Raw genomic sequence first — 16,676 nt, forward strand, 5'->3', positions numbered from 1 at the left:
TGCATTGTGCCAAGTGTAAAGTTTGGTGGAGGGGGGATTATGGTGTGGGGTTGTTTTTCAGGAGCTGGGCTTGGCCCCTTAGTTCCAGTGAAAGGAACTCTGAATGCTTCAGCATACCAAGACATTTTGGACAATTCCATGCTCCCAACTTTGTGGGAACAGTTTGGAGCTGGCCCCTTCCTCTTCCAACATGACTGTGCACCAGTGCACAAAGCAAGGTCCATAAAGACATGGATGACAGAGTCTGGTGTGGAGGAACTTGACTGAACTGCACAGAGTCCTGACCTCAACCCAATAGAACACCTTTGAGATGAATTAGAGTGGAGACTGAGAGCCAGACCTTCTCGTCCAACATCAGTGTGTGACCTCACAAATGCGCTTCTGGAAGAATGGTCAAAAATTCCCATAAACACACTCCTAAACCTTGTGGACAGCCTTCCCAGAAGAGTTGAAGCTGTTATAGCTGCAAAGGGTGGACCAACGTCATATTGAACCCTATGGATTAGGAATGGGATGTCACTTAAGTTCATATGCGAGTCAAGGCAGGTGAGAGAATACTTTTGGCAATATAGTGTATGTGACAAATAAAGGCTATTTCTATAATGAAAGCTTAGCCAATTGACAGCTGAGATTATGCTGCTGGAGAACACTTACCAAAAAAACTGATTTAAATAATATTAAAAATTGGAGACTGGTGAGTTTATTATGCAGAGTTTATGAATTGTATATTGACAGATTGAGTGAAGACTTAGAACAAGTCCTCCATCCGGATCAGACAAATTGTGTCCCAGGAAGATGAATTTTTGACCTAAAAAGATTTTGGACAGAGTGGAGCACAACTATTTATGGAATGTGTTCACAGCATTTGGTTTTGGTCCTGATTTTGTTTCCATGATAAAGGTTTTGTACAGTGATGTTGAAAGTGTACTGAAAGTTAATGGTGACTTAAGTTTATAGAGTTGTTAGACAAGTTGTTTAAAAGTGGCTCTATTGTTAAAGTATATAAGTTAAGAACAGATTTGTATGGATTCTGTATTCAGAAGTTAAGTAACATATTTATCAGAATTTGCTGCTGCTGATGTTTTAATTAGTTGTCAGAGATGTAAATTTGTTGTTGGAAATATTAAAATCTTTTGAAATACATACATACATCTGCTACTAAAGTAAACTGATTTAAAAGTGAAGCCACTGATGTGCATGTTGTTTTCAGAACGAAAAAGTGTTTCATGCTTTTCTGCACTGTAATAGATGAAGAGCTTTGTTCATTGTTTAAACAGTCTATTTGTCATTATGAAACATTCTCACTAGACAGTATTAGTTTCGGTTTCATGTAGACTCAGAGACCCTTACATTTTTTGCTGGTTAAACTAAAATAGCAATTTATGATACTAGAAAAAAGCCATGAGTGATCCTGTGTCTTTGATTTATTGTTAAAGGGGTTTGTATGAATGATGTGTGGATATTTATTTTGTCTTTGATTCTATTAGTGTCATATTTATTTGTTAATTCAGCTGCTGATAGTTTAATATCACACACAACAGATGATACAAACTAAATCTAACACTGTGTGATCATTTTAATGACATTGTTTATTAGAATAAACAGGTGATATTAAATCCTGATGTCATTCTGAATAATAAAATCATTTACAAACACATCATCTTTAAAGTAAGTCTTAAACCAAGATAAAGATCTGTTGATGAAGAGTGTGTCATTGTGTCTCTCTACAGCTTGTGTAAGTGTGGTATCTCAGATGAAGGCTGTGTTGCTCTGACTTCAGCTCTGAGATCAAACCCCTCACACCTGAGAGACCTCAATCTGTCTGATAATAATCTAGGAGACTCAGGAGTGAAGAGTCTCTCTGCTGTACTGGAGAATCCTCACTGTAAACTGGAGAAACTGGGGTAAGATCATATTTTAAAACATTAATGATAAATCATGGTCTAATCTTCATCCAGGTCATAATAATAGATAAAGACATTCTGTATAAATAAAACACAGTCACAGTTGTTCTTGTCAATACTGAATAAACCATTTACACTTTCACAGTCTGGGTTTAAAAAATACACCAATAAACTAACAACTTCAAAAACTAATTAGAGTCTGATCCTGTTTTAGGTCTGATTACTGACAGTCTGATCTTCTCAAGAAAGATCTGTTCATGTGTTCAATTTAAAAAAAGTTTCTGTAGAGATGTGAAGCAGTGAAAAGTTACTGAAAACATTTTAAAATTTAAAGTTCATTGGTCACAAACACAACCATACAGTATGCAGTGAAATGCTTTTCAAATGTCTGACATAAAAGTAGAATAAATTATGTTAAAAAATTAAAATAGAAAATAGAATAAAATAGTACACAGTGACTATAGTGAATAAAGTGCAGATGTGAGCAGTTAGTGCACATAATTAATAATCTGACATTGTAGCTGTAGTGAAGAGTGTGTCATTGTGTCTCTCTACAGGTTGAGTGGTTGTGGTGTCTCAGATGAAGGCTGTGCTGCTCTGACTTCAGCTCTGAGATCAAACCCCTCACACCTGAGATACCTGGATCTGTCCTGTAATAAACTAGGAGACTTGGGAGTGAAGAGTCTCTTTCATCTTAAGGATGATGAACATTACAAACTACAGACTCTGATGTGAGTAATGACCTTTTAATAAAAGTTCAACCTCATTATCATTAGTTGTACATTTCTCTTTAGTTCCAATAAATATCAGATTATCAGGTTAGGAAATAAAACCAGTTTTAGAAAATGTCACTATATTCTATTTAATGTGAATTTTTCTAACAATTGTCTTTAATGGTGTTTTGTGTTCAGTAAAGTGTGTTGATTTAAAATTCATGTGAAGACAGAAAACAGGGATTCAGACAGAGTCTACAAAATGTCCCGAATGAGTGCATGAGAGTGATTGTAAATGAACATTGTGTCTTCTGTCATTCCTGTAAAATTCACCTCAGCTTCTTCTTAAAGTCTGCACTTAAATATAAATGTAGAACAAGAACTAAATGACACAGTAGTGTTCGTTATTTAAAAAAGCTCCTGTGATTGGATAAGAGCAGTGATGTGATGGGTAAATATCTGCTCATTATCCTGTTAGAACTTGTGGAAGTTCTCATTTGTTCTAGCTAAATGTTAGAAGACAGATGTTAGTAAGAATGAAGAAATGTTGAATGATTAATTATAAACAGGAGATGATGATGTTTCTCTTGGAGCAGAGATGATTACATGATGTTGATCATGAAGTACCACAGTCCACTTTGATTAATTCATATATTTTTCCTTTATATTCAGCCTGTAATGAATATCTGTGTGAGATGAAGACTCCAGTGTTCCTGCATGTTGGGGAATTGAGAAGATGTTTATAAACACATCACCCATTTAGTTATAACACATTAAATGGATAAAATTCTAGACATCAATGAACCAGAACAAACTGGTGTATAATAGTTTCGATGGTTCGTTTGATTTCTAATATTGTAATATGTTTTACTATTTTAAATATTAAAATATAATAAATATAAAGATAATTCTTTTAATAATCTCCTGAATTACATTTCACTGTTTAAAAAACACAGCAACCACAACAACTACAGCTTTTACAAATCAAGAAACTGTTATTTGCTTTTGGCAACAATTTGGCCCAATCTTCTTTACATCACTTCAGTTCAGTTCTCTGAGCCACATGACCTGCTTCTTAGTGAGACACATTCAGTGCCCTTTCATGGCTAAAACACTTTCACTAGCTGTTTAATAGCGATTGAATAGCGATGACTGTGCTTGGTGTTCAGAAATGTAGCTGTTAGATTACTATCTCCCCTCTGCTTATTTCGGATGAGGCTGGATTATAGCGTTTCAGCAATAGGTTTTCCCCACTCTGGTTATCAAGCACTTGACAGTTACAGCAAATGCTCAAATTCTGCAAAGTTATAACATAATATTTAACTTTGCACAAGAATCTGTATGGTCTAAATTACACATTTAAAAAAAAAAACAATGCAGTTCAAATACAGAGCAGTAGATACTTTTATATTTATTTACTTTCAAGATATATATATATATATATATATATATATATATATATATATATATATATATATATATATATATATATATATATATATATATATATAGACACACAATACCAGTTAAAAGTTTGGACACTCCTTCTAATCCCATGGTCTTTCCTGATGTTTATTTCTTTCTACATTGTAAAACAATGCTGAAGGCGGCCGAAATCCACAATAATGTCCTTTGAACAGTTGATATTGAGATATGTCTGCTACTGATGCTCTGTAAAGCCTTCATAACGCCTCTCATCTGAGGTGCTGTTAATTGGTGATTTCTGAGGCTGGTCACTCTAAATGAACTTCTCCTCTGCAGCAGAGGTCAGTTTTGGTCTTGCTTTACTGGGATGGTCTTCATGTGAGCCAGTTTCATCATGGGGCTTGATGGGTTTTGCAAATGCACTTGACAATACTGTTCTTGCAAGAACTATTCCAGAACACCTGACCTTCATGTCTTAAAATAACAACTGACTGTTTTTTGTTGTCATTACATATGGATTACTGAAGTCCATGTGTGTTATTTCATAGTTTTGAAATCTCCAGGATTGTTCTAGAATGTAGAAAATGAATCCCTAAACAAAAAACACTGAATTAAAAGGTGTGTCCAAACTTTTGACTGGTAGTGTGTATGTGTGTGTATATATATGTGTGTATATATATATATATATTTGATTATATTCCAATATTTTAATTTTCATATGAATCATTTGAACTAGAGCATACTTCTTTCAGATATTTACCATTTTAATCATGCTCTTGTCAGCATTACTTTGTAACATGGAGCAAATAAACTGAGGGCATGAAGACTTTATTATTGCCACACATACATTACAGCACAGTGGAATTATTTTCTTCACATATCCCAGCTGAGGAAGTTGGGGTCAGAGCACAGGGGCAGCTATGATACACCACTTGAGCTACCACTGCCCCCAATCCACAGCAATCCACTGCATTCCATAGAAGCAAACTGGTATGTAATAAGTGATCAGATACAATCAAATACATAATTTCATGCATACAGATTTTCTTCTCAAAGCATGTTTAGCTGCTCAAAACACTGTGGTGAATGATATATTTTAAGTATTTTGGCACTCTCTATGCTTGTCATGATGTTTTTGTCTATAACCTTATCTTATTACCTTATCTGACAACAATATCCTTTCTTTAAGACCAAGAAATTAATGTAATTGCATAAAAAATGTGTCGAGCACAAAAACTCAACCTGTATAGATATCTGCCACCACCTCTGTAGACATCTTTGATGTCCATTGTTTTGCCTTTTGTTACTCATGGATAATGACAAAGACCACATCTTTCTTTTCATCAAGAGACTGTCTATCTCAATAAACTTTGAAGAACATTGCTACTCGTTTCTCTGTGTCTCTTTTGGCATTAATCTTCCCTGATATCAGCTCAGAGGCAGCAGCAGCAGTGTAAATCAGACGACTTCTCAAAAAGTGAACCCAAAAGAAAATTCTATCAGTGGTGGTTTCACATATCTTGGTGTAATAGCATGTTTGCCCTGTCAAATTGTAGGTGTTGTGTGACAGGGCAGACCTAGCCAGGGCTGGAAACTGGCAATGACTAATATGAATAAATCAGTAAGTGATGAAATACAGTAGTTAATAGATCTGCAATATTACAAAAGAAACTGTGTGCTGTAATGAACCATCTGACTGATTAATCTCTGCTTGATATATGGATCATGATCTTGATATCTGGATCATGATCTTGATATCTGGATCATGATGCTTTTGTGGAGTATGACATATGTCTGATTAGGTGAGGTCCGAGTAGTTCGAGATTGTGATCATTTCTTTGACTTGCATGTTGTTAAAGATTTTTTGTGTAAAGTTATATTATGTGTCATTTTTCTAGGGCATTACTACAGTTATTTAAACCAAGCTTCTAACTTCCTAACCTAAAATATGTTTGTTTGCTTAGTCTGATTAGTTTATTTTCTTTTCACAATTTAATTTTGATTTAGGACAACAGCTGTTACATAACATATAGTGTGTGTTTCTTTCAGTACTATAAATGCACTGAAATTTAAAATAAATAAATAAATAAATGGACATGACCTCAAAATATGTTTTCCTACACTAGTTTTCTTGACATTGAAAACAGAACATGAAAATCTGGTCATGAACGAAACAAGGCAAAGTTGTTAAAACGGCAACACTGACTCTCCTCTGAATATCAGAAGAAATGCTGAGTGTTTTATGATTGTATGGACGTTTGATCTCAAAGAAAACATGGTGGCATCCAGATTGATGTCCCAGTTGTTTTGCTGTTAATTTCCCAAATTCTTTTGGGTTCTGAAACATACCCATATATTTAGTAACTTCATAACCTTGCTTACATAAAAAATAATTTTACATGTAATTTTATCATTACATTTTATGATATTTGGCTTTTCTGTTTGTAGATGATAATCAGCTGCCACACTCTATTCAATAAAGCGTTTGGTTGAGCTTTAAAAACCAAGTATGATATCCTTTTAGAGCAGGGGTGGGGAACTCGTTTGAGGTAGAGAGCCACACTGGCTAGAATGTTACCTTAAGCGGGCCGAGAACAAAAAAAATCACACTTAACTCTTCACTTAACACTTTAATTACCACGTTTTTACATTTTAATATAACAGCCATAATAGGCAGGATTAGGCACATAATACACAGCATGTAGAATAACTCTGAAAAAAGAGCAGACAATGTATAAAAAGGAAACAATGAAAATTTCACATTGTCAAAAAAATTGATTGAGTAAACAAGTCAACTTCTGAGACTCCTTATATATACACTATATTGCCAAAAGTATTCGCTCACCCATCCAAATAATCAGAATCAGGTGTTCCAATCACTTCCATGGCCACAGGTGTATAAAATCAAGCACCTAGGCATGCAGACTGTTTTTACAAACATTTGTGAAAGAATGGGTCGCTCTCAGGAGCTCAGTGAATTCCAGCGTGGAACTGTGATAGGATGCCACCTGTGCAACAAATCCAGTCGTGAAATTTCCTCACTCCTAAATATTCCACAGTCAACTGTCAGCTGTATTATAAGAACGTGGAAGTGTTTGGGAACGACAGCAACTCAGCCACGAAGTGGTAGGCCACGTAAACTGACGGAGCGGGGTCAGCGGATGCTGAGGCGCATAGTGCGAAGAGGTCGCCAACTTTCTGCAGAGTCAATCGCTACAGACCTCCAAACTTCATGTGGCCTTCAGATTAGCTCAAGAACAGTGCACAGAGAGCTTCATGGAATGGGTTTCCATGGCCGAGCAGCTGCATCCAAGCCATACATCACCAAGTGCAATGCAAAGCGTCGGATGCAGTGGTGTAAAGCACGCCGCCACTGGACTCTAGAGCAGTGGAGACGCGTTCTCTGGAGTGACGAATCGCGCTTCTCCATCTGGCAATCTGATGGACGAGTCTGGGTTTGGCGGTTGCCAGGAGAACGGTACTTGTCTGACTGCATTGTGCCAAGTGTAAAGTTTGGTGGAGGGGGGATTATGGTGTGGGGTTGTTTTTCAGGAGCTGGGCTTGGCCCCTTAGTTCCAGTGAAAGGAACTCTGAATGCTTCAGCATACCAAGACATTTTGGACAATTCCATGCTCCCAACTTTGTGGGAACAGTTTGGAGCTGGCCCCTTCCTCTTCCAACATGACTGTGCACCAGTGACCAAAGCAAGGTCCATAAAGACATGGATGACAGAGTCTGGTGTGGATGAACTTGACTGGCCTGCACAGAGTCCTGACCTCAACCCGATAGAACACCTTTGGGATGAATTAGAGCGGAGACTGAGAGCCAGGCCTTCTCGTCCAACATCAGTGTGTGACCTCACAAATGCGCTTCTGGAAGAATGGTCAAAAATTCCCATAAACACACTCCTAAACCTTGTGGACAGCCTTCCCAGAAGAGTTGAAGCTGTTATAGCTGCAAAGGGTGGACCAACGTCATATTGAACCCTATGGATTAGGAATGGGATGTCACTTAAGTTCATATGTGAGTCAAGGCAGGTGAGCGAATACTTTTGGCAATATAGTGTATGTCAAAAATGCAAAAAAAATTACTAAAAAAAAAAAAACCCAACAGCGTGAATATAAACATTGTTGGATGGTAATTAAGAACAAAATCCATTCAAGAACAGAACCAAATACACCACAATGTCTGGAGTGAGTGTCTGAGCAATTGACACTTTCATAATGTCATTTATATGAACATGTAACAGGTGAGAACGCAGTTTGGATTTATTTACATTCATAACAGAGAAAGCCTGTTCGCATATATATGTACTTCCAAACATGCACAGAATTACAGAGGCAAAGGCTGCTAGTTTGGGATATTGTGGAACAAGATATTGATAAAAGGTGCGCAAGTTAACATGGGCAAATGTGTCTTTTAGCACAGAATTGCACAGTAAGTCAATCAAATCCATCTGCAGATCGACTGGTACATCAGAGGGATTACTATAGAAAGGCGATGTAAATAGTTTGATTTGTGGCTCAAGTTCATTCAGTATTTGAAAACGCTGCTGAAATTCAGTCTTTAGTTCTGCTAATTTTAGCTTGAATCGATCAATGTTGCCACCATGGTTGTGTCTTCCAGAGACGGGAAATGTGCGAGATTGTTCTCTGAAAGCTGCGTCTCCCAAAGGTTAAGTTTCTGCTGAAATGCGCGAACATCGTCATAATACTCCATTAAAAGTTTGTCTCGGCCTTGCAGTTTAGTGTTGAGAATGTTCAAATGATTAGTCATATCTACCATAAAGGCAAGATCCTTAATCCATTCCGGTTCATCCAACTCACTCAGCGATTTTCCTTTATCTTTCATGAACAGTCCAATTTCCTTTCGCAATTCATAAACACGCTTAAGAACTGCCCCTCTGCTAAGCCAACGCACATCCGTGTGGTAGGGGAGACCGTGGCTAATATCCTGCTCACTAAGCAAGGCATCAAACTGATGGTGGTTCAGTCCTCTCGCGCGAATGAAATTCACAGTTTTAGTTACCAAACTCGTGACATGGTCCATTTTTAGGGACTTGCTGCATAACACTTCTTGATGAATAATACAGTGAATTCCCCAGAACTCTTTACCTCCGCAAGATTTCACCTTTTCCCATAATTTGCTCACAACCCCTGCTTTCTTGCCGCACATTGACGGACCTCCGTCAGTCGCCACGGAAACGCCACAAGACCAGTTTACTCCCATTTGGTCCAAAGACTTGACCAGGCAATTGAAAATGTCATTAGCAGTAGTCGTATCAGTCACTGGAATGAGACCCACAAATTCTTCTGTGATTTTCATACATTTGTCAACTCCCCTTATAAAAACGGCAAGCTGAGTGACATTATTAACATCTGTGCTCTCGTCAACTGCAATAGAAAAACAAGTGAAAGTTTTAACCCTCTCCTTCAGTAGCTTTCAGCATGCATGTCTTAACAAATTCCCCATCACAATAAGGTTTCGTTTCTGATGCGATTTCTTGTGCAATGATATAACTAGCCTTTACAGCAGCATCATTAATCTCTCTACTATGAGTGAAAACAGACTGCTGTTTTTTAAGTGCTGCAACCAATCTTGTACCTTGTCTGTACATGCCTGACCAGTATACTGGCTGTACTTTTTCGCATGATTTGTATTGTAATGTCGTCGAATATTAAACTCTTTAAGGACGGCCACTTGCTGGGAACAAAGTAAAAAAATGTTTTTTTATTTATTTCCCAGAAGAAATATTCCGTTGTCCATTTTTCCTGAAAAATGCGGCGTTCTGAATCCACCTTCCGTTTCGTGGAAAGAGATATTTTTTCACATTGCACACGTTTTCACGTTACGTAGGAAAACAATTCAAATAACCAACAGTAGGCACGAAGCTGACAAGAGGATCTCTCGTGGAGAACTGCATGTGTGTGGATAATTGTACAAATATGCAACTGCGGCCGTATGGAATCATCAGGCGGGCCGGTTATGGCCCGGGGACTGTATGTTTTGCACCCCTGTTTTAGAAGATCCAAGTTGGCTACAAAACTTGCTTTACCTACAGTGCCAATGCAATCATCAATTCATGGCAGAGGAAATGAGTCAGTCGCAGTTATTGCATTGAGATTTCTATAATCTGTACAGAGTCTGAAAGTACCATCAGGTTTTGGTACCAACACACAAGGTGAGCTTCTTGGACTACAACTAGGAATGGCTAAACCATATTCTAACAGATACTCCACTTCTTAAAGCATAATTTCACGTTAAGCTAAATTTAGATGATAGGAATGTGAATTTTACAGCATATCCTTTAATATCACTTTAATATCATGCTGTAACACAGACGTCTGTGTGGATACATCACAGAATATGAACCTTTGCACAAGTTCATACAACTGGGAGAATATCCGCAGGCATTTTCTGATCTAGAAATGGCTTCAACATATTTATATGACACACGACTCTTGAGTTTCCGATCTGGTTGTCAATAACATAATCAGTTTCATTCAACTTCTCCTTGATTACATACCGACCTAAAAACTTTGATGACAGGACAGACGCAAGAAACGGTAGAAGATCAAGCACTTTGTCACCCACTTTAAATTCAGGAGAGACTGCTTTTCTTTCAAAACACAACTTCACCTTAGCTTGAGACTAACAGCAGTGCAGGGCAGTGGTGGCTCAAGTGGTTAAGGCTCTGGGTCGTTGACTGGAAGATCAGGGGTTCAAGCCCTGGCACTGCCAAGTTGCCACTGTTGGGCCCTTGAGCAAGGCCCTTAGCCCTCTCTGCTCCAGGGGCGCCGTATCATGGCTGACCCTGCGCTCTGACCCCAACCTCCAAGGAGGGGATATGAGAAGAAAGAATTTCACTGTGCTGTAATGTATATGTGACAAATAAAGGCTGTTTCACCTAGCATCTTCTTTACCAGCTCTCAAGCTCACTGGTATTATCTAAGACATTTCAATGTGGCTCTACTTTATTAGACATGAAAGTCTCTTTTAATACTTTAAAAGGCCTCCTACAGAGTGTCCAAAAACTAGTTCTGCTTGACTGAACCCAAAAGACCCCTGAACTGCTTCTCAAGCAGCAAACAAAACCAACAGTACACCCTCGTCCCAGACTTTTCCACTGTCCATGCAAAACTTCAGCATAAACTTAAGGGACTGATGTAATTGTTTTAACGCCCCTTGTGATTGGGTGATATGGACTTGACATTTGATACCCCAGCATTTGAATGATCTGTGAGAATAACATAGAAGTAAATTTAGATTTTATATTTTTTGGACTACCCTTGGAAGACACACTGTGACCACAATTATTAGGTAAGTTGTATTTTTGAGGATTAAATTCATTATTGAACAACTACAGTGCTCTTGGTCAATCCAAAATGCTAATAAACCACAAACCTAAATATTTAAGACAGTAAAAGTGAGGTGTTGGATTTCTTAGGAGAATATCTGTGTGCACAATTATTGGGCACATATTAGTTTGCAGAATTATTATGCAAGTGAATGAAAAATGAGTCGACTCTTTGAATTGGTTTCACACAAAACTATGCATACACCTGGTTAATAAATGAGGACCCATGCTCCAGAACATAATAATTCTGGCCCCAGTTTTAGCCAAATTTGGCCTGCAGACACCCCAAGGAATCACTGCCTAAATTTAGCCTAAAGTATATTTTCCAGAATCTTGCCCCAGAAATGCCAACATCTGGAAAACCCCTCACCCTCTGCTTAACCTGTACACTGAGGAAACAGCTATAACTGTACCACAATCCATCTAGTGTGGGTTTGATGATGAAAAATCAATATACAAACAAATAAATAAAAAAAAGCATCATGACAGAATAACTTACAAGAAAATGTGGCTAAGCAGAACCCCAGAACTTACATAATTAAAGTTAAAAGAGGATTCTGATCAAGTCATTTAGTGGTTGATCCTTAAAAAAAATAAAATAAATAAAAATGAACTAAATACCACTACTAACTACAGGCCCATAGCATTAACATCTAATCTGTGCAAGCTGATGGAGCATATGATTATGAACAGATTGGTACATGTTATTGAGAAACGAAACCTTTTTTCTGCATATCAACGTGGTTTATGGAAATGGTGAAACACTATGGACTCTGTGCTCTGCTCGGGGAATGAAATAAGGAAGGTTCAGGTGAACAAGGAAGTGTTAGTTGGAGTATTTTTTGACATTAAAAAAAAAGCATACAATATGATGTGGAGGGAAGGACCTTTAATAAAATTGGACAGAATGGGAATAAAAGGAAGGATGTATAACTGGAACAAGAACTTCTTGTTTAAAAGAACTGTACAAGTAAGAGTAGCATCTACATTCTCTCTGATATATACAATAGATAGACAAAATTCCAGGTGATCTGCTTTACAAAAAATTGGAACAAGCGTCAGTAGTCAGATTTCTGGGAATGTGGATGGATTCAAAATTAAGTTTCAGAATGCATATCCAGACAAATGTAAAAAAAAAAGAAAAGCAATGACTGCTGAGATGAGTTGAATGGGGATCATGTCGTCTGTCACTCAAAAGAATATCCTGTGCACAGATAAGAGCAGCTATAGATTATGGAAGTATGGTGTACAGTTCTGCAGGTAAAGCATAGGTTTTAATAGTGGAGGCACTACTATCACAAGCTCTCAGAAAATGGTGTGGAGCAATAAGATCTTCTCCTATAAAAGCAATACACGTTGAAATGGGGGAAATGCCGCTTGAAATTAAAAGGCAAAAGTTAAAGATGAGGTACTGGATTCATTTTAAAGGTCAAGTGGACAATAATCCAGTTTTAAAAAAGTGCTGAAGGATTGCTGGGAATATGAACATTAAAAAATAACAAGCTTTCAGTGGACTGTTAATAAGAAGCACAGACCATGGGTTTGTATCATATAGCATTGCCCTTTCAGTGGCTTTGTCAGAAATACCTCCCTGGCTTTTCCCTGTGTCTTTAGTTGACACTCAGTTACACGGTGAAAAACAGAACAAGGAACAGAACATAATCAAGTGGAACATCTTCAGCAAGACAGGACGGAAAACTACAAATCCTTCTTAGGACTGGATTTACAGTTAACTTCTTATGGGTTCTATCACATATAGGTGTAAACGGAAATTTGTGACTCTGAATCACGCACAAATTGACATTCTGATATCTTTAAGTGAAAAACAAGTGAAAGGAATAATAGCAGAAAAAATAAAAAAGAAGTTTGCCAACTTCCCTACCATTTTCCCTACCACTCCAATCCAGTAATCATGCATAAAAGAGCATAAAAGATCCATAAAATCCAGAGTCTGTGGTGTCTGGGTGTCTGAATGAGCAGATGCACACACTGAATTAAATATTATGTGGTCAGTCAGATTTAATAGATATAGAAAACAATCAAAATTAAGATTATTAAGTTATTAAGTAACACATAATGACATTGCTTATACTAAACTTCACTTAAACACATATCTGTCCTAGCCAAGATAGCAAAAAAGGCTGGACTGGTACGGCGCTACTGCAAAAGAGAGTTGTGACACATCTTTGTCTGTAAATTGAATTGAATTGAATTTAATGATCAAATCCTTTCATATCACTTCAGTGTTCTACTCTACAGCAAGCTGACCAATCCACAACACTAAAATCTTTCAGAGGATCTAATTTGAAATGTCTATTTTATAATGAAATAACATCTTCTCCTGGCTGAATTATAATGACAGACACAGTGATTATGAAGAGCAATTAATTCAGAATTCTACAGTAAAATAGACTGATCTGTACTGGGAACATAGATTATGAAGTGATCAACTAACAATGTGAACATTCCTTTTATTAAATCAACTCCTTTTTTGGCTTAATACATTTTAGTGACTTTAAACATTTAAGGATTCAAAATGAATTAAAGGAATATTAAAACCTTTACTGTTTATAGTCATAATTACTGTGAATTGTTGTGTATTAGTTTTGTTAGGGATTTATTTTATGATGGTTTTGTAGTAAGTTGTGGCGCTGTGGTGTAGGAGCTCACGGACGCTAGCGTTCCGCGTTCAGAGCTATTACCGCTAAGTACCTAAAAGCCGCGCCTAAAAAAAAATTACGTTACATTACCCGTGCTTACAAAAAGAGTGACTGGTTTAACTGCTGTATTTTCATGTAGACTATCGTGCTAACACCTTTAACACCTTTTACTATCCTAATAATAATAATAATAATAATAATAATAATAATAATAATAATAATAATGATCCTCTCAACACTTTTAACCCTCGCTGTTGGGCTCCGGTTCCAATCCATTGTCCGGTAATAAAACCTTCTCTTTTCCCCCATTTTAACTTTGTGTCATGTCCAGCTCCGTCATCACACCTACACTTCCGTATTCCAGCCTGGAGTTTTGATCCCGCCTTGACATCCTCAGTGCAGAAGCTCTAGCACACCTGCTGTTACCTGTAGAAATAAGCGACGCACTCTTCCACTCATCTCTGGATTATTGTATTCTCGGGTTGGAATATATAATATTTAATATATAATATATATATATATATAATATATAATATATAATATATAATATATAATATATATAATATATAATATATAATATTTTGTCCTAGAAATTCTTTCCTTTATGTTTTGAGAACATGTGCTGAACACTGACACTCAGTGACAGTTCTGTGTTCCGTATCTTAGATAGGCCTTTTCATAATAAACTCACAAAACTGCCAGTGAACACGTCAACCACCACGTCTGTTTCTACTGACGTTTTTTGTTTACCTATAGATGATAATGAAGATTATACCTTTCTTCTGTATAAATACTCCCTGTTTATCTCATTAAATTTCTAAGAGTTCTGCTATTCAATCACTGTCTCCGTGTGGTTCTTTAGCATCTCTTCCCTGAATTCAGCTCTAGAGGCAGCAGCAGCAGCGTGACTCAGGATTTTCTCTGAGTGTACCCAAAAATTCTAACAGTTGAGAACAGATCTCTGTTTTGTGTGTGTGTGTGTGTGTGTGTGTAACACCGTGTTCAGCTCAGTTCAGTTCTCTGTTGAGATACCTGATTGCCTGAGGGAAGAAGCTGTTCAACAGTCTGGTTGTGCGGGTCCGAATGCTTTGGTACCTTTTTCTGGATGGCAGAAAGGTGAAGAGTGTGTGTGAGGGGTGTGTGGGGTCATCCACAATACTCCTTGCATTGCGGATGCAGCGTGAGGAGTAAATGTCCACGATAGAGGGAAGAGAGACTCCGATGATCTTCTCAGCTGTCCTCACTATCCGCTGCAGGGTCTTGCAATCCGAGACGGTGCAATTCCCAAACCAGGCAGTGATGCAGCTGCTCAGGATGCTCTTGATGGTCCCTCTCTAGAAGGTGGTCAGGATGGGAGGTGAAAGATGAGCTTTCCTCAGCCTTTGCAGGATGTAGAGATGCTGCTGGGCCACCTTGGTGATGGAGCTGATGTTGAGTGACCAGGTGAGATCCTCCGCCTGGTGAAAACAAAGGATTTTTGTGCTCTTGACGATCGTTGGATCACGCTGGATCCATTGATGTTCAGTTGAGAATGGTCACTCTGTGCTCTCCTGAAGTGAACAACCATCTTTTTCATCACATTCGGAGACAGGTTGTTGGCTTTACACCCAGCTGTTAGACGCTGCACCTCCTCTCTATATGCTGACTCGTCGTTCTAGCTGATGAGACCCACCACGGTCATGTCATTGGCGAACTTGATGATGTGGTTGGAGCTGTGCATTGCTACACAGTCGTAAGTCAGCAGAGTGAACAGCAGTGGACTGAGCACACAGCCCTGAGGAGCTCCAGTGCTCAGTGTGGTGGTGCTGGAGATACTGTTCCCGATCCGGACTGACTGAGGTCTCCCAGTCAGGAAATCCAGGATCCAGTTGCAGAGAGAGGTGTTCTCGCCCAGCAGGCTCAATCAGGTGCTGAGGAATGATCGTCTTGAATGCGGGACTGGTCTATGGACAGCATTCGTGCATATGAGTCCTTACAGTCCAGGTGTGTCTGGGCCAGATGGAGGGTTGGTCTGATGACATCGTCTGTGGAGTGATTTGGGCGATAATGCAAACTGCATGGGGTCTAGTGATGGTGGCAGCTGGTTCATGACGAGCCTCATGACGAGCCTCTCAAAGCTCTTCATGATGAGTGTGAGTGTGATAGGATGGTAGTCATTGAGACAGGACACTGGAGACTTCTTCAGCATGGGGATGATGGTTGTGGACTTTACATTGGGAGGACGGCGCTGATCAGGGAGATGTTGAAGATGTCAGTGAAGACATCCAGTAGCTGTTCTGCACATTCCCTGAGCAGCTTTCTGAAGGTTAACTCTGCGTAGAGTTTTCCTCACATCAGCCGTGGTCAGACAGAGCACCTGGTCCTCTGGAGGAGGGATGGTCTTCCTTGCTGTCACGTCATTCTGTGCCTCAAACCAAGCATAGAAGCTGTTCGGCGCATCTGGAATGAAGGCATCACTGTCACAGGCAGTGATGGAGCTGGCCTGTAGTTGGTGATGGACTGGATGCCTTGCCACATGCACCGAGTGTCACAGATGTTCTGTAAGGATTCTCTGGAAGTGTGCACACTTTGCCTCCCTGATGGCTCGAGACAGTTTGGCCCATGCTGTTCTCAGGGC

The 16,676-nt window shown here is 38.6% G+C and overlaps 2 protein-coding genes across 16 annotated transcripts in view; one reads left to right on the plus strand and one right to left on the minus strand.

The window, feature by feature from the left end:
• Nucleotides 1-16,676, plus strand: part of LOC131370162 (NACHT, LRR and PYD domains-containing protein 12-like) — a 404,348-nt gene that overhangs the window by 360,338 nt on the left and 27,334 nt on the right. For 9 of the 10 annotated variants that reach the window (XM_058417315.1, XM_058417307.1, XM_058417309.1 and 6 more), the window contains 3 exons: nt 1,731-1,904; nt 2,462-2,635; nt 3,290-5,425. The exons of the other annotated variant lie outside the window; for it this stretch is intronic. In XM_058417315.1, coding sequence (XP_058273298.1) covers nt 1,731-1,904; nt 2,462-2,635; nt 3,290-3,296 — 355 coding nt within the window. In that variant the 3' untranslated portion in view covers nt 3,297-5,425. Of the gene's footprint in view, nt 1-1,730; nt 1,905-2,461; nt 2,636-3,289; nt 5,426-16,676 lie in introns of those variants that run through there. 10 annotated transcript variants of the gene reach the window in all.
• Nucleotides 1-16,676, minus strand: part of LOC131370166 (NLR family CARD domain-containing protein 3-like) — a 237,541-nt gene that overhangs the window by 151,079 nt on the left and 69,786 nt on the right. The window lies entirely within an intron of this gene.

This window comes from Hemibagrus wyckioides, linkage group LG19 (genome assembly GCF_019097595.1).
Source record: "Hemibagrus wyckioides isolate EC202008001 linkage group LG19, SWU_Hwy_1.0, whole genome shotgun sequence".
NCBI lineage: Eukaryota > Metazoa > Chordata > Actinopteri > Siluriformes > Bagridae > Hemibagrus > Hemibagrus wyckioides.